General features: G+C 46.5%; 1 protein-coding gene across 1 annotated transcript; it reads left to right on the plus strand.

Annotated features, from left to right (window-relative positions):
* The first annotated feature begins 1,166 nt into the window (after positions 1-1,166).
* On the plus strand, positions 1,167-22,914 carry GCNA (germ cell nuclear acidic peptidase). The gene is made up of 8 exons (XM_029240194.1): positions 1,167-1,213; positions 10,129-10,211; positions 13,702-14,073; positions 15,225-15,300; positions 19,178-19,322; positions 20,533-20,671; positions 21,675-21,879; positions 22,188-22,914. The coding sequence occupies exons 1-8, from the start codon at positions 1,167-1,169 to the stop codon at positions 22,435-22,437; spliced, it is 1,317 nt and encodes a 438-aa protein (XP_029096027.1). The 3' UTR covers positions 22,438-22,914.
* The last annotated feature ends 112 nt before the right edge of the window (positions 22,915-23,026 follow it).

Here is a 23,026-nt window from a genome sequence, read left to right on the forward strand (position 1 = left end):
GGCGAGATGGGGGGATGGGTCTAGGACCGATGGTGCAAAGCTGCCAGGAGGGGGGAGGGGTCCAGGCCTGTTGGTGTAAGACCTCCTGGGGAGAGAAGGCGAGAGTGGGGGGGGGGGGGGGGGAGTGGGTGGGGGCGGGGGGGGCGGGGGGCGCGGAGAGGGGGGAGGGGCCTAGGCCTAATGGTGCAAAACTGGCTCCAGGCCAGAGTGGGGGAAGGGTCTAGGCCTGTTGGTGTAAGACCTCCTGGGGAGAGGAGGCGGGAGCAAGGGAATGGAGGGGTGTGTGTGTGGGGGGGTGAGGGGAGGTGTCGAGGTCTGAGCAAGAGGGGGGAGGGGTCTAGGCTTGAGTGGTGCAAAGCTGGTGGGGGGGGGGGGGGGTGGGGGGCAGGGAAGAGGTGGAGAGGTGGAGGGGGCTTAGAGAGGAGGTGGAGCCGAGGGGTGGTGAGGCGGAGTGAGGAGGAGGGTTTGAGGCCCCGTTGGGGCGGAAGTTGGTGGAGGCGTGGGGCGTGGAGGCGTGGGGGGAAGGTGACCTGATTCCCCGTGCGAGTAGGGGGATGGGGAGACTGAGTTGGATTGAGGTGTGTGTCGGGGTGTAGCCTGGTCTGTGTAAGACTGGCTATGAGCAGGAGTAGGGAGGTGGTGGAGGGTACGGGGGTGTGGGGGGTGGGAGCGCGTGAAAGCCTGATGGAAGACTTCCTTGGGGCATGAGGCGGAAGTAGGGGGAATGAAGATGTGGGGAGAGGGGAGCGCCGGTGGTGATGTAGGGGGTGGTGGGAATACATTTAGGGTCAGAAGAGCATTGGGCCGGGGACAGAGTAGTACATGCTAAAAGCCTTACAGTGGGGAGAAAATTGATCTGGGGGCTGATAAATGAACGATTGTCCTCCCTGCACATCTCTATAACAGGTGGTGGTTGAGGCGGCTTAACATCAGGGGCCACTATGGGCTTTGGGCTTTCTAATGGATAAACGAAGAACCTTGGTGGGGCAAGGTGGGAGAAAGGTCAGCAATAAACAAATTTAAATACTTCTCATTTCATAGAGCAAAGTTTTGGCTTTAAGTTGGGGTGAAGAAGCTGCTCAAAGGTAAATGCAGAACGTAGAAACATCTAACTGGTTCTGGTTTCCTTTCAAACGTATATCCTTGTCCTGACTACAGACGCGGACATGTCCAAAGCGGAGGATGGGCGTTGGAAGAACCAGGATGATGATTGGTGAGATTTGAAAAATTCTCTTTTCTCTTAGTTTAGTCTTACTCTGTTGGCAAAACGACTTTCTCAAAAAGGATATGTTTATGTCACTTAGAGTCTACAGAGTGTATAATTTGGTTAGTCATAAAATGAGAATTGTGAAAAGAGAGCTTAGAATCATGGGAGTCCAGCTTCTATCCAATGCATGAATCCTCTGTATAACAGCTCTTTTAGTGGCCAGGAGTGTACAACTTCATGAAGCAACACAATGCAGTGTTGAATATGTGTAATTTCTAGAAAGTTCTTCATTCTGGTGAACTTCAAATCTGTCCTTTTGTTACTCCCAGTGTTCGCAGTGCTGCCCTCTTGAGGTATGCAGGTGAAGTATTTTTCTTCTCTGGGATAGGTATTTTAGGATAGTTGCCTCATCTCCTCTAAGTCTTCATTCTCCCAGAACACTGCTCTGTTTTCCTCCTTCACAGGTAAGATAAGCATACAGATAAGTGTCTGGTATGGGAGAAAGTAGAGACCATAGAATAGAGAGTCTGGAAATAGACCCCAATACATATGAAAATTTAGTTCATGATGAAAAAAATGACATTTCAAATCACTGGGGAAAAGATGGATTCATTGACAAATAATTCGAAGATAATTGGTTGACCATTTGGAAAACAATAAAAATTGGATTCTTACCTCATCACTCCTTATACCAAAATAAATTACACTTGGATAAAATATTTAAAAATAAAAAAATGAAACCATTAAAAATGCTAGAAAATATAGCTGGATTTTGTTTCCAGTAATTTTGGAGTGGGGAAGGTCTTTCTAAATTTGATATCTAACAAAAGCATAAAAATGACAACAAACTGGAAAAATATTTTTATTACTTATGATAAAAGGCTATCTTCCTTAATCTACAAGGAACTTTTAAAAGGAACAATTATGGAGTTCCCAGGTGGCCTAGTGGTTAGGATTCCGGGCTTTCACTGCCATGGCTGGGGTTCAGTCCCTGATCGGGGAACTGAGATCCCACAAACCACGTGGTGTAGCCAAAAGATAAATAAATAAAAGCAACAATTTAAAAAGGTGAACAAACAGAAAATGAGCAAAAGTTTTAGAAAGTAGTTCTCAGGGAAAAAAATACAAATGGCCCATAGACATTAAAATTTATTCAACTTTTAATTTTTACTTAAAGAAATGAAAGGATTTTAAATGAGTGAGATGCCATTTTTCATATATCAGATTGGCAAAGATTAAAAAAAATTTTTGATAATACCCAGTGTTGGCAAATTTGTAGGGAAATTTCATACAGTCATGGTGGGACTATAAATTGGTGCAACCTTTTTTGGAGGGCAATCTGGCAATGTCAAAATTTTAAATGCCCATGTCCTTTGGCCCAGTAATTTCACTACTAGGACTTTTTCTTTCATTTTTAGGACAATTTTATTTAATTTCTGTATACATGTACTCACATATACATAAGTGCAAAAATGTGGTTGCATCATACATGTTCTTTTTTTTTTTTTTTTTTTTTTTTTTGGGCGCGGTAGGTGGGCCTCTCACTGTTGTGGCCTCTCCCGTTGCGGAGCACAGGCTCCGGACACGCAGGCTCAGTGGCCATGGCTCACGGGCCCAGCCGCTCCGCAGCATGTGGGATCTTCCCAGACCGGGGCACGAACCCATGTCCCCTGCATTGGCAGGCGGACTCTCAACCACTGCGCCACCAGGGAAGCCCTGCCCTTTTGATTTTTAACTGTAAACTCTGCATCCTCAAGTCCTTTCCCCTGTGGTCCCTTTCTCAGAATTCACTTTCATATCTTTAAATAGAAATATACCACTTGGCAAAAAACAGGCTTCTCACTGATAGCTAATGATACTCAACTAACATTCTTGTCCGGTCTTTGTGCAGTACGGACTGAGCAGCTTGTGCCTTCTAATTTTTCTTCTCCTACCCTATTGTGATCTTCATTTCATAAGCCCTTAAAACCTTTTTGCATTTCAGAAACTCTGATTGGTGGTTCTTTTCATTTGAGATTTTTGACATTTGGTTGCTTATGACGTTAGTAGCCTTTCTTTAAAACAGAATGTATTTTATTTCGCAGTTGCATTCTTACTGTGGACTCAAGCAGTGATGAAGAACTTGATTACTGTAAGTAGAGTCCCCTCAAAGCAGTAATTTACAATTTAAAGCATAATTTAGCCATGTCTCCGTAGAGATGACTAAAATGTGATTTGGGACATTTGATGTAAGCTGTCCTAGGTTTGTCTCCTCTAGGGCTCGTTCTAGATTGGCAAAGCAAAGTTTATTTCCCTACTATGAGGAGCAGAGGAAGTTCTTTGTGCTTCTTTTCCAATTTGCTTCCTTTACTTTTTTCATTCAAGGTCTCCTTACATTTATTTCTTCTCTCTCATGGGAGATGTAAGAGTCCACCATAAATTTTGACCAGCTGTAATTTATGGACTTTGGTTTTAGGGAGTTAAAGACATGGGTAACCAGATTTGATTATGCTTCAAATGCTTTCTGATGCCCTGTTTCTTTCTCTGTGTCAGTTGTGTCTGGAATGAACCTGCAGAAAAGGAACATCAGGTGAGTAGGAGAATTAGTGAAATTTGACTTTTTTAAGGAACGATGTTCCTGGTAAGATGACTTAAGAATAAACATCACATTTTCTCTGTGAATCCTATGTTCAGGGTCATAATGGGTGTTTGGTCTCACAACGGGGTTCAAAATATATTTCTTATCCTTGGCCCATTATTTAATTGGGCAGTTTCTTCAGAATGTCTCTCTGGGGGGCTTCCATGGTGGCGCAGTGGTTGAGAGTCCGCCTGCCGATGCAGGGGACGCGGGTTTGTACCCCGGTCCGGGAGGATCCCACATGCCGCACAGTGGCTGGGCCCGTGAGCCATGGCCACTGAGCCTGTGCGTCTGGAGCCTGTGCTCCGCAGCGGGAGAGGCCACAACAGTGAGAGGCCTGCGTACCGCCAGAAAAAAAAAAAAAAGTCTCTCTGAACCATCCCTTAACTTCCAGTCTCTACTATAAGGCCTTTATCAGTTTTTACTCTTGTATCTGTGCGGAGCTTTTTTTTTAAAATAAATTTATTTATTTTATTTATTTATTTTTGGCCGCCTTGGGTCTTCGTTGCTGTGCGCGAGCTTCTCGTGGCGGTGGCTTCTCTTGTTGCGGAGCACGGGCTCTAGGTGTGCGGGCTTCAACAGTTGTGACTCACAGGCTCTAGAGTGCAGGCTCAGTAGTTGTGGCGCACGGGCTTAGTTGCTCCGCAGCATGTGGGATCTTCCTGGACCAGGGCTCAAACCCATGTCCCGTACATTGGCAGGCAGATTCTTAACCACTGTGCCACCAGGGAAGCTCCCGTGCAAGAGCTTTTTAAGTGGGCTCCTCACCCTGATTTCTTCCTCCTCTGATCCAGTCTGTATCGCACTTCCAGATTAATCTCCTGAGTCACTGCTTTGATCATACTAATTCTCTATTCAGGTTGCTTATCATAGGGAAATCAAACTGGTAAACCCAGTAGGTAAAGTCCTCTGTGATCCGGCTCTAACTTGTCAGCATTATCTATTACTTTTCCTATTTAGGAGCCCTCTGCTAGATGAAGGGGTGTTGCCCAGGTGCCAAACTATAGGAAGTGCTAAGAAAAAAAAAATGCCTGGAATAAAACTGTACTAACTGTGGTTTCCACATCAACTCCTTGAATTCCTGTAGAAATATGAATTGACCATTCCTGTCCCCCACCCACCCACCCAAGGCGAAATAGTGCTGTCAAGTGGGAAAATGTTTTTCTAGCTAGTTCTGATTTACCTCTGTTGATTATTTTTGCAACATGCAAGCCACCAAGCTTGACACCAATGTGTGAAAGTGATTTAAAGTCAGCAGTTGCAGTCAGCTGAAATACTGGAACTGAATAATGCATTGTATAAAGCTATCTATTGGAAACGATCAGTTTTATTATTTATACTTTTAAAGTTAGGTTTATTGAGGAATGACTTAACATACAGAAAAATTAACCCTTTTTGGGTATACAGTTTGATGAGTTTTGACAAACGTGTGCGGTAGTGTAACCATTGCCACAGTCAAAGATGCAGAATTTCCATCACTGCCCCTTACATTTTATTTTTATTTATATTTATTTATTTATTTATTTTTTACATCTTTATTGGAGTATAATTGCTTTACAATGGTGTGTTAGTTTCTGCTTTATAACAAAGTGAATCAGTTATATATACGTTCCCATATCTCTTCCCTCTTGCGTCTCCCTCTCTCCCACCCTCCCTAACCCACCCCTCTAGGTGGTCACAAAGCACCGAGTTGATCTCCCCGTGCTATGCGGCTTCTTCCCACTAGCTAACTATTTTACGTTTGGTAGTGTACATATGTCCATGCTACTCTCTCGCTTTGTCACAGCTCACCCTTCCCCCTCCCCATATCCTCAAGTCCAGGCGGTAACAAAGCACCGAGCCGATATCCCTGTGACATGCGGCTGCTTCGCACTAGCCCTTGCTGCTTTTAATATGTTTTCTTTGTGTTTAATTTTTGACAGTTTGATTAATATGTGTCTTGGCGTATTTCTCCTTGGATTTATCCTGTATGGGACTCTCTGTGCTTCCTGGACTTGATTAACTATTTCCTTTCCCATATTAGGGAAGTTTTCAACTATAATCTCCTAAAATATTTTCTCAGTCCCTTTCTTTTTCTCTTCTTCTTCTGGAACCCCTATAATTTGAATGTTGGTGCGTTTAATATTGGCCCAGAGGTCTCTGAGACTGTCCTCAGTTCTTTTCATTCTTTTTTCTTTATTCTGCTCTGCAGTAGTTATTTCCACTATTTTATCTTCCAGGTCACTTATCCGTTCTTCTGCCTCAGTTATTCTGCTATTGATCCCATCTAGAGTACTTTTAATTTCATTTATTGTGTTGTTCATGGTTGCTTGTTTCATCTTTAGTTCTTCTAGGTCCTTGTTAAATGTTTCTTGCATTTTGTCCATTCTATTTCCAAGATTTTGGATCATCTTTACTATCATTATTCTGAATTCTTTTTCAGGTAGACTGCCTATTTCCTCTTCATTTGTTAGGTCTGGTGGGTTTTTATCTTGCTCCTTCATCTGCTGTGTGTTTTTCTGTCTTCTCATTTTGCTTATCTTACTGTGTTTGGGGTCTCCTTTTTGCAGGCTGCAAGTTCGTAGTTCCCGTTGTTTTTGGTGTCTGTCCTCAGTGGCTAAAGTTGGTTCAGTGGGTTGTGTAGGCTTCCTGGTGGAGGGGACTAGTGTCTGTTGGATGAGGCTGGATCTTGTCTTTCTGGTGGGCAGGTCCACGTCTGGTGGTGTGTTTTGGGGTGCCTGTGGACTTATGATTTTAGGCAGCCTCTCTGCTAATGGGTGGGGTTGTGTCCCTGTCTTGCTAGTTGTTTGGCATAGGGTGTCCAGCACTGTAGCTTGCTGGTCAGTGATTGAAGCTGGGTGCTGGTGTTGAGATGGAGATCTCTGGGAGATTTCCGCCATTTGATATTATGTGGAGCTGGGAGGTCTCTTGTGGACCAGTGTCCTGAAGGTGGCTCTCCCACCTCAGAGGCACAGCACTGACTCCTGGCTGCAGCACCAAGAGCGTTTCGTCCACTCGGCTCAGAATAAAAGCGAGAAAAAGTAGTAAGTAAGAAAGCAAGAAAGAAAGCAGGGAGGGAGGGAAGGAAGGAAAGAAAGAAGATAAAGTAAAATAAAATAACGTGAGGTAAAATAAAATAGTTATTAAAATAAAAAATAATTATTAAGAAAAAAGAATTTTTTTTAAAGAAAAACAAAAAAAAAAAACGGATGGATAGAACCCCAGGACAAATGGTGGAAGCAAAGCTATACAGACAAAATTTCACACAGAAGCATACACATACACACTCACAAAAAGAGGAAAAGGGGAAAAAATCATAGATCTTGTTCTCAAAGTCCACCTCCTCAATTTGGGATGATTCGTTGTCTATTCATGTATTCCACAGATGCAGGGTACATCAAGTTGATTGTGGAGCTTTAATCCGCTGCTTCTGAGGCTGCTGGGAGAGATTTCCCTTTCTCTTCTTTGTTCTCACAGCTCCTGGGGCTCAGCTTTGGATTTGGTCCCGCCTCTGCGTGTAGGTCGCCGGAGGGCGTCTGTTCTTCTCTCAGACAGGACGGGGTTAAAGGAGCAGCTGCTTCGGGGATTCTGGCTCACTCAGGCCGGGGGAAGGGAGGGGTACGGAGTGGGGGGCGTGCCTGCGGTGGCAGAGGCTGGGGTGAAGTTGCACCAGCCTGAGGTGCGCTGCACGTTCTCCCGGGGAAGTTGTCCCTGGATGCCGGGACCCTGACAGTGGCGGGTTGCACAAGCTCCCCGCAGCGGGGGTGTGGATAGTGCCCTGTGCTCGCACACAGGCTTCTTGGTGGCGGCAGCAGCAGCCTTAGCGTTTCATGCCCGTCTCTGGGGTCCGCGCTTTTAGCCGCGGCTCGCGCCCCCGTCTCTGGAGCTCCTTTAAGCAGCGTTCTTAATCCCCTCTCCTCGCGCACCAGGAAACAGAGGGAAGAAAAAGTCTCTTGCCTCTTCGGCAGGTCCAGACTTCCCCGGACTCCCTCCCGGCTAGCCGTGGTGCAGTAACCCCCTGCAGGCTGTGTTCATGCCGCCAACCCCAGTCCTCTCCCTGCACTCCCACCGAAGCCCAAGCCTCAGCCCCCAGACCCGCCCGCCCCGTTGAGGGAGCAGACAAGCCTCTCGGGCTGGTGAGTGCCGGTTGGCACCAATCCTCTGGGCGGGAATCTCTCTGCTTTGCCCTCCGCACCCCTGTTGCTGTGCTCTCCTCCAGGGATCCGAAGCTTTCCCCCTCTGCTACCCGCAGTCTCCGCCCGTGAAAGGGCTTCCTAGTGTGTAGAAACCTTTCTTCCTTCACAGCTCCCTCCCACTGGTGCAGGTCCCGTCCCTATCCTTTTGTCTCTGTTTATTCTTTTTTTTTGATTTTGCCCTACCCAGGTACGTGGGGACTTTCTTGCCTTTTGGGAGGTCTGAGGTCTTCTGCCAGCATTCAGTAGGTGTTTTGTATGAGTTGTTCCACGTGTAGATGTATTTCTGGTGTATCTGTGGGGAGGAAGGTGATCTCCGCATCTTACTCTTCTGCCGTCTTCTTTACGATCCACCCCTTACATTTTAAATGGTATGTCATGGATCCTTAGAAATATTCTGGTTTACAATATTATACATTATAGAGCCCTTGTTTAATAATAAATTTAAAAGTATCCAATTTTTAAGTAGAAAAATTGGTTTCTTCCTGCCTCCACTAGGTAGATGTTGAACAAATATGTAAAGAAAATCCATTTCAATGGGTCTGCCAGGAGTGCCCACAGATCTTGGTCCAGACCCAGGAGGCTTCTGTATATGGGATATTGTAGGAAGGGTGAATTTGGGGAGGAAGGTGATGAGTTCAGTTCTGGGTATGCTGAAATTGAGGGGCCTATATAGGCAGGGCTGATATTCAAAACATTTACAGTCAATAGATACAAACAGGGATTAGTCAGGATGGCTGCCTGACTGGTTCGAATAGACACCATCAATAAAACAGTTGGTGAGGCTGTACCTGTGGAGACTGACTAAAAATCGGCCCTCCCCACATGATATCCAGGTAGGAAGCTGGCACTGTGGAGCGAGAAGTTAGAAGCAAAGTTGGGCTGGCGGATGGATAATGTTTACCCAATCCTTAGGAATTAATTGGATTGGCATGAAAGGGGTGTGGATAAAGCCTGGGAACGAGTGAGGAAGAGAATTGAGTGAGAAGGAGTGGGCAAAAAAGGTGAGAAGAGAACCAAAACCAAACAGTATCCCAGAGATCAAGAAAAGAGAATTTTAAGGATGGAATGAATGGTCAGCAGGAGAGCAAAGGCCCATCAACTTGGCAGCTTAAGCTGTGACAAAGCGAGAGAGCGGCGTGGACATATATACACTAGGACACGTAAAATAGATAGCTAGTGGGAAGCAGCCGCATAGCACAGGGAGATCAGCTCGGTGCTTTGTGACCGCCCGGAGGGGTGGGATAGGGAGGGTGGGAGGGAGGGAGGTGCAAGAGGGAAGAGATATGGGAACATATGTATATGTATAACTGATTCACTTTGTTATAAAGCAGAAAGTAACACACCATTGTAAAGCAATTATACTCCAATAAAGATGTAAAAAAAAGAAAAGTGGTGAATATGGTGGAAATGGATGAATAGATTTGTGCCTGTAACGGGTACAGACAAGTCCTCTAGCAGTGTTTTAAGTAGTTTTCTGTCTCCTCATAAAGGTATATCACACTTATCATACACTGTTTGGGAAATACAGAAAGGTGGAGAATTTCAGCCTTCTGGAACCTCTGACCCAAATACCTGGGCCAGCTGAGAACGACGGTCCCAGAGGCGTGCTCACCACCGGCATCCTGGGTGGCACAGGGATACTGCTGAGTTGGACTCCTGCCAAAGCAGTCCATCAATTAGAGAGGGCGGTGCTGGCTTCAGGCTGCAAAGAGTGGCACCCAGGAGAAATCTCCCTGCCGAGGCTGCCTCTCTGTATCTGTGGCAGGGGGATCTCAACGTGGATAAAGAGAAATGGCAATTAAATAAACCTTCCCTTAATCAATTTCCCCCTGCGCCAAAACTATTTGAACACATACCGTCTGACAGCCCACTTCAGTCTCTCAGTACTTGACACATTCCTCCTTTTGAAAGGATTGAGACGGATGGAAAGATTTGGTATGAAGATAGGAAAGATGGAAAATCAGGAATAACAATTGAGGAGTTCCGGAGAAGGGGAACAGAGTTACTGTGGGAAACCAACAAGTCATTTCAAAGTGATTATGCTCATTGGAGCAAAGGTAGAAAATGCCATGAAAAGAAGAAGGTTGCATTCATGCTTCTCTTTTGTTTTTCCCTGTCTCATCACTCAGCTACGTGGTGATCAACTCAGACTCTGACGATGAATACCTCTGTGAGCAAAAGAGAGCTAAGATAGCTGAAATACATTGCAAAGGCAAGTATACTACTAACTTAGAGAAGATGCAGCCTCACCATGCATAGTCATCTCAGGATGAAAGTCAGCAAATGTTCTATTCTGAATAATTTCGTAGTGAGTGCCACTGTTTTTTCCTCCTATGTGCTGGATGTGGATATGGCTGGGTTCCCTGCACCGCCTGGTCAATTTCCTAACATAGCAGCAACTGTTCTTGCTGCCTTAGACCCCAGGCATCGCCCTCAGTAGAGTTCTTAGCTACCCAGCGTTACATCGCGGGAGCAGAGGGAAGTCAGGAACTCAGCCTGATTAGCGTGAAGGTTGCCCTGCTCCTCTGCCTTCCGCTCTTTTCCTCTTTCCCTGTATGTGGGGATGACAGAGAGGAGGAAGGAGGAGTAAGAGACAGGGGCTCATTCTTTCCAGCCTGATGGAGACTTGTGTGTGAGGCTTATGGGCCAGCTGGCAGTGACTTCTCAGAGGAATGCTTGTTTTCTCTGTCTAGCTGTTTGCCTTTTGCTACCCCCTTTATATTTTCTAGAGAGTCCTGTTTTTCTTAGAGCCTGTTTCCCATAGCAGGTCCTTGCCTCTTAGGAGTCAGAGGCCCTCATCACCTTTCGGGAGGCACGGAGCTTTACTCGCAGTTCAGAACCTGCTCAGCGGGTGTGAGACATAGGAAGACTAGGAGCTTCTTAAGCCTTTGGGATAGTATTTTATTTTTCTTTATTTTTTATTTTTCTTTCTTTCTTTCTTTCTTTATTATTATTATTTTTTGCGGTACGCGGGCCTCTCACTATTGCGGCCTCTCCCGTTGCGGAGCACAGGCTCCGGATGCGCAGGCTCAGCGGCCATGGCTCACGGGCCCAGCCGCTCCGCGGCATGTAGGATCTTCCTGGACCGGAGCACGAACCCATGTCCCCTGCATCGGCAGGCGGACTCTCAACCACTGCGCCACCAGGGAAGCCCGGGATAGTATTTTATTGATCTCTGTTTGCTAAGTACCTGGTGTAGGGCATGAGACACAGGCACCTACTTAAAGTACTGGCACCCTTAAAAATACTGGCTACTTCTTTGATAACTACCTCAGATGTACCATTGATATCAGAGAAGGGAAAGGAGAGGTGGCTTGGAACCCGCATTTCCTACTGTTTCACCACCTGTCCCCTCTCATTTCCTTTTTCCCTCCTCTCTAGCTCTGAGTGGATTGCCTGAGCAGGACAGAGGTCCAGGTGCAGAGTAGGGGGTGTAACATGACAAGCTACTGTAATGCAGAGGGGGCCCCGAGGGAGGTAGCTTTAGAGTAGGGGCCTGAGTGACAAAGCCAGAGGCCAGTTTATCACCATAGGCCACCAGTTGCTAACTCCTTGAATCAGAAGATCCATCGTCTTTTGAGGATGAACTTTCAACTAAGGCTGCTCTGACCGGTAGCATCCATCCCAGTAGTGGGATGAAGAATGCTTCAACAGGACTGTCTTTGTATGTTTCTTTACTGTTCTCCACATGCCATTTCTTTCGTTATGGTAATGAATTTAGGCAGTTTTACAGGAAAAAAGGCCCAAGGAGCTTAAACACATACTTCCAACCTCACTTGAAACCTTTGTCAATGTACAGAGTCATTTTTTACAGATTGTAAGCAGTGTGTCCCTACTTTTTATTTATTTATATTTTATTGAAGTAGAGTTGATTTACAATATTGTGTTAGTTTCAGGTGTGTTAGTTTCACAGCAAAGCGATTCAGTTATACACACATGCATATATATATATTCCTTTCTTCTGTTCTTTTCCATTATAGTTTATTACAAGGTATTGAATATAGTTCCCTGTGCTATACAGTAGGTTCTTGTTGTTTAGCTATTTTATATATAGTAGTGTGTATACGTTAATCCCAAACTCCTAATTTATCCCTCCCCCTAACACCTTTCCCCTTTGGTAAACAGAAGTTTGTTTTCCAGGTCTGTGAGTCTGTTTCTGTTTGGTAAATGAGTTCATTTGTGTCCCTACTGCTTAGAATTTCAGCTGCAGGTGGGAAAACTTTAACTCTTCTAGGAAGGATGACTTTTTACCATAGGAACACCCACTGCTTTCTCTTTCCTTATTGCATATCTGAAATTTTTTGATAATTAATTTAAATCATAGATGAGACTCAAAATATATTATCCCAAATCTGCAATTTTAGGATATGGAGTTTTTTGCACCATAAAGATATTTTCACAACTTGCTCATGCTGTGGTTTATATTTTTTACATCCAGAATCATAGAAACCTAGAAGTTGAACCCTGAGCAGACTGCAGAGAGCTTGAGTCGAGTCTTAGGCACGTTGCCCCTGGTATCCAGATGAAGGGATGGATCCTCAGTGAGGGCAGGGACAGTCTCAGTGTTCCCAAGGCCTTTCAGTGCTGGCATCAGAACTTAACTCCTTACTCTCACATCAGTGGTTTTGAGAGCTTCGGACTTATGGAGTAGTTAAAAAAAGAAATTTTGGTGACTAACATAGAGTTGCCAATTTTTAATTTGTCTAATGATGGAAATAAACTCCAACTACCATCTATCACCATAATTTCATAAGGTAAAGAGCACCAAAAGTTTAGTCAGGACATAATCTCAAAATAAAGGACAGTCCTTTAAATTATAGAAAGCTAGCTTGATAGGGGAAAAAGAAAAACAAACCCACTTTATTATTCTAATTTCTCTTATTTTGCTCTGGCCCAGTGAAAATATACAAGTTTCGGACCTGTGGGAACCCCTGAGCACCTACAGAGAAATGTGATTTGAAAATTGCCTCTGGGTTTGGATTGCTATTTTATCTGTCACTGTTCTCAGTAAAATAAAAAAGTAATAGAGGTAAAATCGTCTAAATAACTGATTCTTACCTAGGATTCATTATATCACAGTTCCTGACTTGTTTAATTTTTTTTTAATTAATTAATTAATTTTTGGCTGCACTTGGTCTTCGTTGCTGTGTGCGGGCTTTCTCTAGTTGCGGCAAGTGGGGGCTACTCTTCATTGTGGCGTGTGGGCTTCTCTTGTTGTGGAGCACGGGCTCTAGGCGCTCAGGCTTCAGTAGTTGTGGCACGTGGGCTCAGTAGTTGTGGCTCGCGGGCTCTAGAGCGCAGGCTCAGTAGTTGTGGCGCACAGGCTTAGTTGCTCCGCGGCATGTGGGATCTTCCCGGCCCAGGGCTCGAACCTGTGTCCCCTGCATTGGCAGGCAGATTCTTTTTTTTTTTGTGGTACGTGGGCCTCTCACCACTGTGGCCTCTCCCATTGCGGAGCACAGGCTCCAGACGCGCAGGCCCGGTGGCCATGGCTCACAGGCCCAGCCGCTCCGCGGCATGTGGGATCCTCCCGGACCGGAGCACGAACCCGTGTCCCCTGCACCGGCAGGCGGACTCTCAACTGCTGTGCCACCAGGGAAGCCCCTGACTTGTTTAATTTGTGCTCAATAATGTGAACTTGAGTTGGGGGTGTGGGGGTGGAGGGAGTATGTTTATACATCATCCTGTCTCTTGAATTTCAGATGAGATTCTGGAAGTGTCTGATACCGATGAGCAGCCGCCCCAGGGGTCTCCAATACTTATCACTGATGATGATGATGATGATCATAATGGCTTGGAGGGCCCTGTGCTAATAGAAGATGATTCGTGTGACGAGGACCAAGCTCCCTCAAATGAGATAAAGAAGAATGAGTTTGCTATCTCCCTACACCAACCATCTTATGATGTTGGTAAGCAGGATCTTGGGGAAGATGTCTGCCAGCCACCAAGTGATGAGCCTAAGGCTGAGCTAGAGATTTCAGTTGGAAAGTTGTCAAGTGATGAAGAGCCTGTACGTTTGGTGGCAAAACCAAGGAAAAGGAAAAATAAAACCAGACACATACCTGTGACACCTGGTAAGCCAATCAAACCAAGTATGCCTGTCCCACTGAGGCTAGCGCCACAAGTGGGTGCCCTTTCCCCCGTATATGTCTGTCTTGTCGAGTCTGCTTGTCCTGTCTACTAACCCTCCGCTGTGTTTCAGCAGCTTCCTAGTGGCCGAGGGAGGCAGCCATCCCAGTGAGAAGGCTCTTTCTGGGGAAGGGCGAGGAACACCTGTGTCGTCCTCATGCTCCAGTGTCTTAGTATCTGCCGTTCCATCCATTGGCAGTGCTTTATCCCTGCAATTTTTTGTCCTGAGGTTATCCCATTTTTCTTAAGATCCAGCCCAATTGCCACTTGCTGTAGAAAGCCGTAAGTCCGAGGTGCTCCTCCCTCCCAGGTTCCCAAAGTTCCTAGGCCCTGTCACTAGTAAAGCACTTACACAACTGTGTTAAGTACGTTTCTGAATCTGTCCTCCCAGTAGATAGTGAGCCTTTTCTTTTTCTTGGCCACATCACATGGCATGCGGAATCTTAGTTCCCTGACCAAGGATCAAACCTGTGCCCCCTGCAGTGGAAGCACAGAGTCTTAACCACTGGACCGCCAGGGAAGTCCTGATGGTGAGCCTCTTGATGGGAGGGCTCTCACTCATCCTTTAGTCTCTCCTGGAGTCTAGCCTGGTACTTGGCACGTACTAGACATTTAATAAGTTTTTTAGATAAATGAACGAAGGGCACTAACTCCTGATACGTGAATTTCTGGCTAGAGCAACTGGCAGTATGGGTGCTAGACAAAAGGGGAAAGATTTGGCTTGCACATTGGATGAAGGTGCCACCTAGGATGGGGGCCATTTTCCTCAGAGTGAGTGCATGAGTTATGCCACACCATTCCTGGTACTGCACGTGCCTCGGTCGCCCCCACAGTCTAACCTCCAAAGGCATATTCATGTAGCCTCATAATAGTCCTCAGCGCCTAGGACAGAATCCTATCCCGCTTACTCTGCTTACTCGCGTAGGTGAAATCTTTCATGCAGACTAACGGAGGAGGGTGCCCGCTTCCGAGAGAAGCGTTGAGTGTATATGTGCTGCTCTGGGCTTGGCTGTGAGGGCTCCTCCTGAGATTACCTTTCTGTGAGTTGCTGGTTGGTACCAGTTTTCAGGGTACAAACAAACTACTCTCTTTTCAGTTGTTAAAAGAGCAAAGAAGTATGGGACTTTAAAGAAGAAACCCGGAGCAGCAAAATTTGAAAACTGCGAGCCTGGGTATGTATGTACTGCTCACGGTCAACGGCACAGGAGTTGACTGCATAGTTGTCACGTGCAAAGCTGTCCACTGGACACGTGTGGGGGTTTTCAAGGGGATGAAGAAGTCTGCTGGGGCGGGGGGGGGGGGTGGGGGCAAAAAATTTTTACCCCCCGGAAGGGGGGGGGCAGAAGGGGCGGGGGGAGGAGAGGAGGAAGGGGGGGGAGGAACCTCGGTGCCCTCCCTCCCTCTCCCCCAACAGAGCCGGGGCGTGGGCACCCTGCACAGATTTCAGCGATTCCGGGCAGACTGGAGCCTTTTTGCCCTCCCCCCGCCACAGGAGCTCTGGCCCCTGAGGTTTCCTTTGTCCTTCCACTCAGATTAAACAATGATGTGTAGCTAAAGATCCTTTTTTTCAGGCCAGATACAGCCTCATGGCCACCAGTTTGCACTGAACTAAAAGCAAAGGCAGTAGGAATGGTGAGAAGGCAGAACAGATGTGTTCCCATCCATTGGAATTGGGGGGAGGCAGTCAAGATTGTCTTCCAGGGTTTTCTAGTGTTCTGGATGGACCCTTATTCTTTTTTTTTTTTTTGCGGTACGCGGGTCTCTCACTGTTGTGGCCTCTCCCGTTGTGGAGCACAGGCTCTGGACGCGCAGACTCTGCGGCCATGGCTCACAGGCCCAGCCGCTCCGCGGCATGTGGGATCTTCCTGGACCGGGGCACGAACCCGTGTCCCCTGCATCGGCAGGTGGACTCTCAACCACTGTGCCACCAGGGAAGCTCCTTCTTGCAAATTTTTAAAGCTTAAACGTTAAGGTGAAATAAATAGTCTCTTTATCTTTATTAAGCTATATGTTAGATATTATATTGATACTGAAAACAACAGGTCATTTAGACCACAGACATGTTAATGCTCAAAGGAAGCAAAAAAAAATGCATTTTCTCACTTAGGTTCCAAGAACTTCTCACTTTTTCTCTTAAAAATATGATATAGTGAGCATACTTTTCTTTGTTTTTCTTTGCATTCAGGAGTAATTTATACTTACATCTGAGTTATCTTACAAAAGAAGGGATATATTTGAAGGACTGTACGTTTCTTTTTTTACCTGTATTTTGGGGCAATAAATGCGTCTATTTTTAAACATATGGTGTTTTCCTTTTAAGAAATTTATTTATTTATTTTTGGCTGCGTTGGGTCTTCGCTGCTGCGCACAGGCTTCCTCTAGTTGCTGCGGGCGGGGGCTACTCTTTGTTGCCGTGCGCGGGCTTCTCACTGCGGTGGCTTCTCTTTCTGTGAAGCACGGGCTCTAGGCACACGGGCTTCAGTAGTTGTGGCTCGCGGGCTCTAGAGTGCAGGCTCAGTAGTAGTGGCACACGGGCTTAGTTGCTCCGCGGCCTGTGGGATCTTCCTGGACCTGGGCTTGAACCCGTGTCCCCTGCATTGGCAGGCGGATTCTTAGGCACTGTACCACCAGGGAACTCCAATGATTGCATCTTAAGGGGAGAAGAAGAATGATGTGTCAGGCGTAGGGGCAACAGAGAAACTTGGACTTGAGCAGAGAGGCTCTCTGTTTCTGCATTTCTCTTTGGTTCGGCGTGTCATGTCTTAGATGGGTCCCCTTGCAGCAGAGCTTGTTCTCTGGATTCCTAGATCCATATTTAAGCTGCTTTGCCTCTAAGGGACATGTTTCTTGGGTAGAGTGTGACAAATGAAGGAAGAAGCTGCTCCTTTGTGTCATTGTCCTCTGCCTCATATCAGGAGGCTGGCCTGTTTGGACTCTTCTCTGTTGCCTTGCTGCTTTCTGTTTCAGTCTGTAGGCTTCCTGTTGTGCTCAGCATTGTTCCTGTGCAGGCTGCTTGCTGGTCATGGTGTCTGATGCATGCGTCCGGGGTCTTTTTGGTTCCTCTGATGTGGAGATACTCAGTTTGCAGTAAAGCAGCATTACCACTGAAGTGAAGGCTTGCTAAGCCACAAGCTGCTTGATGTGAGTATGAGTATAGACACACGCAGGGATCATGCTCTCTGCTGAGGTCTGCAGATGGTTTAGGTTTTTATCTGCCACCTTTTCTGATGCAAATTTGCTTTCAGGACTAAATAATTGGAGGCAGAAATATTTAGTCACCCTTATCAGACTGTGGGGCAAAAGTCCAGTTACTTTAGCTGCCTATATCTTCTCTGGTACTTTCCCTCTGTCTCCACCCTGGGCAACTCTCATAGGGTTTTATTTTGTGACTTAAGGGTTAATGAGTGTCTTGGCAAAATCTCAGTCTCAGGGGTTCAGGTCAGAAACACTTCCCTCTGTTTGCTACTGGTTTATCATCTTTTCAGCTCTGTGGGCTCATCTCTTTGGACTCGTGGATTGTTCCAGCCAAGATAAAAATGTTTCAGTTTAGGGGCTTCCCTGGTGGTGCAGTGGTTGAGAATCTGCCTGCTAATGCAGGGGACACGGGTTCAAGCCCTGGTCTGGGAGGATCCCACATGCCGTGGAGCAGCAGGCCCGTGAGCCACAACTACTGAGCCTGCGCGTCTGGAGCCTGTGCTCCGCAACAAGAGAGGCCACGACAGTGAGAGGCCCGTGAACTGCGACGAAGAGTGGCCCCTACTCGCCACAACTAGAGAAAGCCCTCGCACAGAAAGGAAGACCCAACACAGCCAAAAATAAATTAATTAATAAACTCCTACCCCCAACATCTTCTTTAAAAAAAAAAGTTTCTGTTTAAATAAATAGATATTACATGTGTGAGTTTTTTATGGGCTCAGCACTATTCTTTGTGCATTTGAATTAGGCCTTGAAAGATGGGGCAGCAATAGTGGTCTAATGGAAATACCGTGAGATTTGGGTCAAAAGATTCAGTGTCTGTGAAATTTGGGTAAGTCATTTAACCTCTGAACTTAAGTTTCGTCATGTGCAAAGTGGAGATGGTAAGAATAGTAGTAGCTTCTTTGGAGGGTGGTCGTGAGGATTAAATATGATGATGCAAAAGGAAGTTCTTAGCAAATGATGAAGTGCTCCACAGAGGGTGGGTCTCAGTAGAGGTGGAGGTGTGGCCATTCTAGGCCATGGACAAATCGGTTCATGTCCAGGGAACATTTAAGTTGCCCAGTTTGGCCAGAGTGGAAATGATAGCTGGAAACAGAGGTTGGAACCAGGTTGACCTGGGCCTTGAATGTTAGGCCAGACAGTCAGTGAAAAGCCAGGGAGGGACATCATTGGAACATGGCCTAGGAAAATTAATCTGGAGAGGTGTGTGCGTGCGTGCGTGTGTGTGTGTGTGTGTGTGTGTGTGTGTGTGTGTGTGGTTGGATTAGAAGAAAAAGAGCCTGGAGGTGAGGAACACAGCGGGATGCTGTAGTAGCAAGGCATAGAGGGGAGGACAGGAACTTGACCTAGAATGGTGACAGCAGGGTGGAAAGGAGGGGCTGGCTGGAAGAGATGATGTGAAGGAGACAGTGGTCTGTCTTTGTGCCTAGTTGAATATGGGGTGAGGGAGAAAAATGAATTTAAAAAGTCTCTGAGGTTTTTAGCCTGTTAGAACAGAAGTTGAACAATTAAACACATTTAGCAGGAGACATACTCCGGTTAGTAAGTTGGAAATTTGCACTGGGCAGTTGTAAACGCAGATCTTAGGAGAGAGGTGGAGACTGCAGATCCAGATGTGGGATCACCCCTGTTGAGGTTGGAACCATGGGCTTCACGTCTCTGACAGTGTGCGGGGAGTGACGAGAAAAAGGCTATGAATGGAATCTTATAGGTGATGCCCTTGTAGCAGGAGCTGGAAGGAAGAGGGACCAGCAAGTCTTCTCTAAGTTTCTCTTGACATGACCTGTATGTATGCATTTCTTCTACTGATTTCTTTCCCTCTACAAAACTCAGTTGAATTTACCTTTGCAGGCATTCTGAGTGCAAAATACCTGGGTGTTTCTTGCGTGGCATTGAGAACTTAAAGCAGTATTCTGGAAAGAATTTCAAGCAAAATAAGGATGAACTGGTTCAGAGAATCTACGCTCTGTGTAACAGCTCTGTCTTTGATAAAAAGGTAGACTCGATGAAATAAGCACTTACTGAGCACCTGCTGTATGCCCAGCTCTCTTGGGAGCTGGAAGGTGTGCAGATGTACTAATTGTATATTTCCTGCCCTTGAGGAGTGTCAGTTTAGATGGGGAGGGGAGTTGAGACATGCATACGTGAAAGACACAGAATGTTTTGTGGGTTACAGTATATGGTCCAGACTGTTACTACCACAGGTGATCAGCAGAGGGAGAAATCACTGAGAGCCTGAGCGGTTGGGAAATAGGATTGCCTGGAGGGAGTGAGACTTCTTCTGGGTCTTGAAGGATGGTAAGGGGAGAGAACAACAGTGGTGGGGGAGAGGGCAAGTGTTGAGGCTTGACTATCTGGAAGAGAGGGTTCGTGTTGAAGGATACTAGGAAAGAGCTGTGGGACCTTAGGCAAGTTACTGAGCCCCTGTTTGCTCATCTGTAAAACAGGGGCAGTCCTAGTACCCTAGTCCCTACCACCTACTACTTCACAGAATTACCGTTAGGCCTGGATAGGTGAATGCCCCTGAAGTGCCTAGAACAGGGCCTATGACATAGTGAGCAGTACATGTTAACTAGCGTAGGGCTGGTTAATGGAGGGCCTTGGGAGTCGGGTTGGAGGAACTTAAGTTGAAATCAGTAGGCACCACTGCCCAGGGATGGGATGTAACTGCCCAGGGATGGGATGTGGAGTGCCTGCTGAAAGAAGTTGTTCTGTCAGTAGCCTGTGGTGTGGACTGGATCGAGAGAATTTGGAGGTAGAGAGACCTGCGGTCATGAGGTTTTCCAGACTTTATTGACTCTGGTGACAAAACTTCCTGCAGGGAAAGTTCTTAGATCTTTCTAAAGGTTCCCCAGCCTTTGGTGCCCTTCCTGATGACAGTGGTGTTACATCAGATAACTCTGATGAGTGGAACCTTAAGTGTCCTGAGTTGCAGTTTTAGTTTTGCCTCATGGCTCTCATGCGCGGGCTCCATCTCCTAGCCCAGCAGAAGCGTCCTTCTCTCCTTGGCTGCCCCTGACTTTTGTCTCCGTACAGGGGAGCACAGAGCCTGCATTCACGTGCTTGCAACAGCCTCATCTTTACGTGGGCTTCAGCTTAGGTTTTATTCTCCCCAGAATGTTAGATTTGCAAAACTCTTGAGTTGATATTTTCTGGTCTGCTTAGAACCGCTTTCTGATTCGCTCTTGTTTGCTTTTTGTTCTCAGATGCCGGAGAAAATTGACATCGGCTGGAATAAAAAGATGCTGAGAACTGCTGGTTTATGCACCACTGGCGAGATTCGATACCCGAAGAGGGAGCGTTATGCTAAGATTGAGATTTCTCAGAAAGTCTGCGATTCTGCAGGTGATGGCAGGAGCTGGGCAGCTCCCCTGCTGCACTTACATCCGATATGGCGACTGGGAGGTTACTCTTGGGTGCTGGTGTTCTCTGGCCGCCTGTGTCACAGCTTTCCCTGTCACTCCTGGGTGGACAGGCCTACTCTGTGTTGCTTAGAGGACATTATTATTGGATGTCTCACCACCACCAAGAATCCAGTTCGTCCATATTTCTACCGGGCCTGACTTTCTCTCTGCAGCTCCCCACTGCCAGCGGCAGCATCTCCATCTTCCCAGTAACTGAGGTTCAAGGTCCCCTATATCTAGCCAGTCACCGGCTGTTCATAATGACTCTCCTATTATCATCATTCCTTCTCTGTCTTTGCCTCTGCCTAGCTATGGACCCTCATCACCTCACTTTTCTCCCTGCTCCATGCAGTTTCTTGCTAGGAAACCTTGGGCTTGCCAGTGCCTCGAGTGTGGCTTTCGAGGCCATCGTACTTTGCCCCCCTCCATGTGGCCAGTCTTGTCTCTCACTACTCCACCTGTGCTCCAGCCAGGCTTTCTTCACGCTGGCTTTCAAGATGGACCACATGCTTTCCTGACCCCAACCTTGGCTCACCTTCTCTACCACACCTAGAAAGACCTTGATAATTTTGCCAATCTAGTCAATTGTTAAGGGCCCAGCTCAGATCCCAGCTTCTCCACGGAGCTTCTCCTGACCAAACCCCACTTTATGCTCCTGGAGGGCGGCGACCGGGTTTCAGCTGGATGTATTTCTAGCAGTGTCCCACAAAAAGAGCACATTGGAGCTTTTCCAAAAACACTTGCTCCGCTGAGGCTCTCTGCCATTAATAAAATCGGGTTGAATTCGGTAGAAATTTCACCTTCAGAATCCTGGGGCGATAACACTCCTGCCTGCCCACATGTGCTTATGTGTCTGGTGGGGTGGAGAGTCTAGGGGTGGTTGGGTAACAGACCAGGAGGGAATCGGTTTAAGCCTCATGATTTCTTTTCATTCCTCTTCTAAGACCGACTCCGGGATACTTTGATCCATGAGATATGCCACGCAGCCTCCTGGCTGCTCGATGGCGTCCGTGATTCTCATGGTGATGCATGGAAGCATTATGCCCGAAAATTGAATATGGTGCACCCGGAGCTGCCCAAGGTCACCCGTTGCCATAACTACAAGATTAACTACAGGATTCATTATGAGTGTACTCAGTGCAAATTCAGGTAAGACCCTTCTCCTCAGACTTTTTCCAATTACGTTTTTACTATGGCCTCCACGTAGTCTTCAGTGGTTTTATCAGGGAGTACATGGCTATCTGACTTGAGGAGTAAAACTTCTCTACTCCTTTCCATGTCTTCTTTCTCCATTCTCTTCTGCTTTGAGCCAGCCTGACCACGGCCACTGCCTGGTGCCCCACTTGCTGAGATCCCACAGAAGAAGTCTGGCTGTGGGCTCAGGGGCAGCAACTCTGAGAAGATGCGGAGGTACAGTGACTGATTCGTTTGCTGTGTGGTGTTTCTTTCCTCCTTAGGGTCGGCCGCTACACCAGATCATTGGACACCGAGCGCTTCATCTGTGCCAGGTGCCACGGCTCTCTGGTCCTTCTGCCGTTAACTCGTAAAGATGGAACCCCCATTGAGCCCCATGTGAGACCATTTGCCAAGTATGTGCAGGAGAATTACAGAATAGTCAGGAAGGAGACGGCAGGGATAGGTCATGGGGATGTGATGAGAAAGCTCAGCAAGGATTTTACTGCCAAAAAACAAAGCCAGGTTCGTTGAGGTTATCTGAGAATGTATTTGTGTGAGGTGAATCATCTATTGGTAAGGAGTTTTAGAAAGATATCTTTGATGTTGTGAAGTTATGAATATTAGAATTTAAATCCTTCTTTAAAAGCTTCCTGTTGTTAATGATGTTTGTTCTTCACTAAGAGTTCTGTTGCTAACCATTTTGTGCTGATACCCAAAAGCACTTTGGATCTACCTTGGGTCTTATTTAGATGCTGTAGTTTTAACATGTAGAGCAAAATGCAAAAGAGAAATGATGTCTGGAGAGTGGCATGTTGAGAGAATGAGGCATGCTGAGAAGAGAACAAGTTTTAAAGACAGTACTTCAAAACCAGAGCTGCTGTCAGATGTAACCTGTTACACCTACCTGGAAGTGAAATACAGACATGTTTCATGAGTTTAGTTGCTCTTGACATTGTATGAAGCCACCTGAACAATGTAACTGTTCATAAAATAAAAATAAACAAATGTTTTCTGCAGCTCGTTTGTTAGCAAAGTCTGTTCATTGACAACCCATGTCCAGAGCAGAACAAACCCTTGGGTCTTTGTCTAAGACCCCGGACCTCTCAAGCTCTCCAGGATA

Source organism: Monodon monoceros, unplaced genomic scaffold, assembly GCF_005190385.1.
Source record: "Monodon monoceros isolate NGI ecotype Baffin Bay Population unplaced genomic scaffold, NGI_Narwhal_1 Super_Scaffold_22, whole genome shotgun sequence".
Classification (NCBI taxonomy): Eukaryota; Metazoa; Chordata; class Mammalia; order Artiodactyla; family Monodontidae; genus Monodon; species Monodon monoceros.

Bases quoted from the DNA above. Each gene is read 5' to 3' on its own strand.
- GCNA (XM_029240194.1), top strand. From the start codon at position 1,167: ATGTCCAAAGCGGAGGATGGGCGTTGGAAGAACCAGGATGATGATTG. The intron at 10,212-13,701 runs GCAAGTATACTA...CTTGAATTTCAG, and splicing joins AGCTGAAATACATTGCAAAG to ATGAGATTCTGGAAGTGTCT. The intron at 21,880-22,187 runs GTAAGACCCTTC...TTTCCTCCTTAG, and splicing joins TGTACTCAGTGCAAATTCAG to GGTCGGCCGCTACACCAGAT.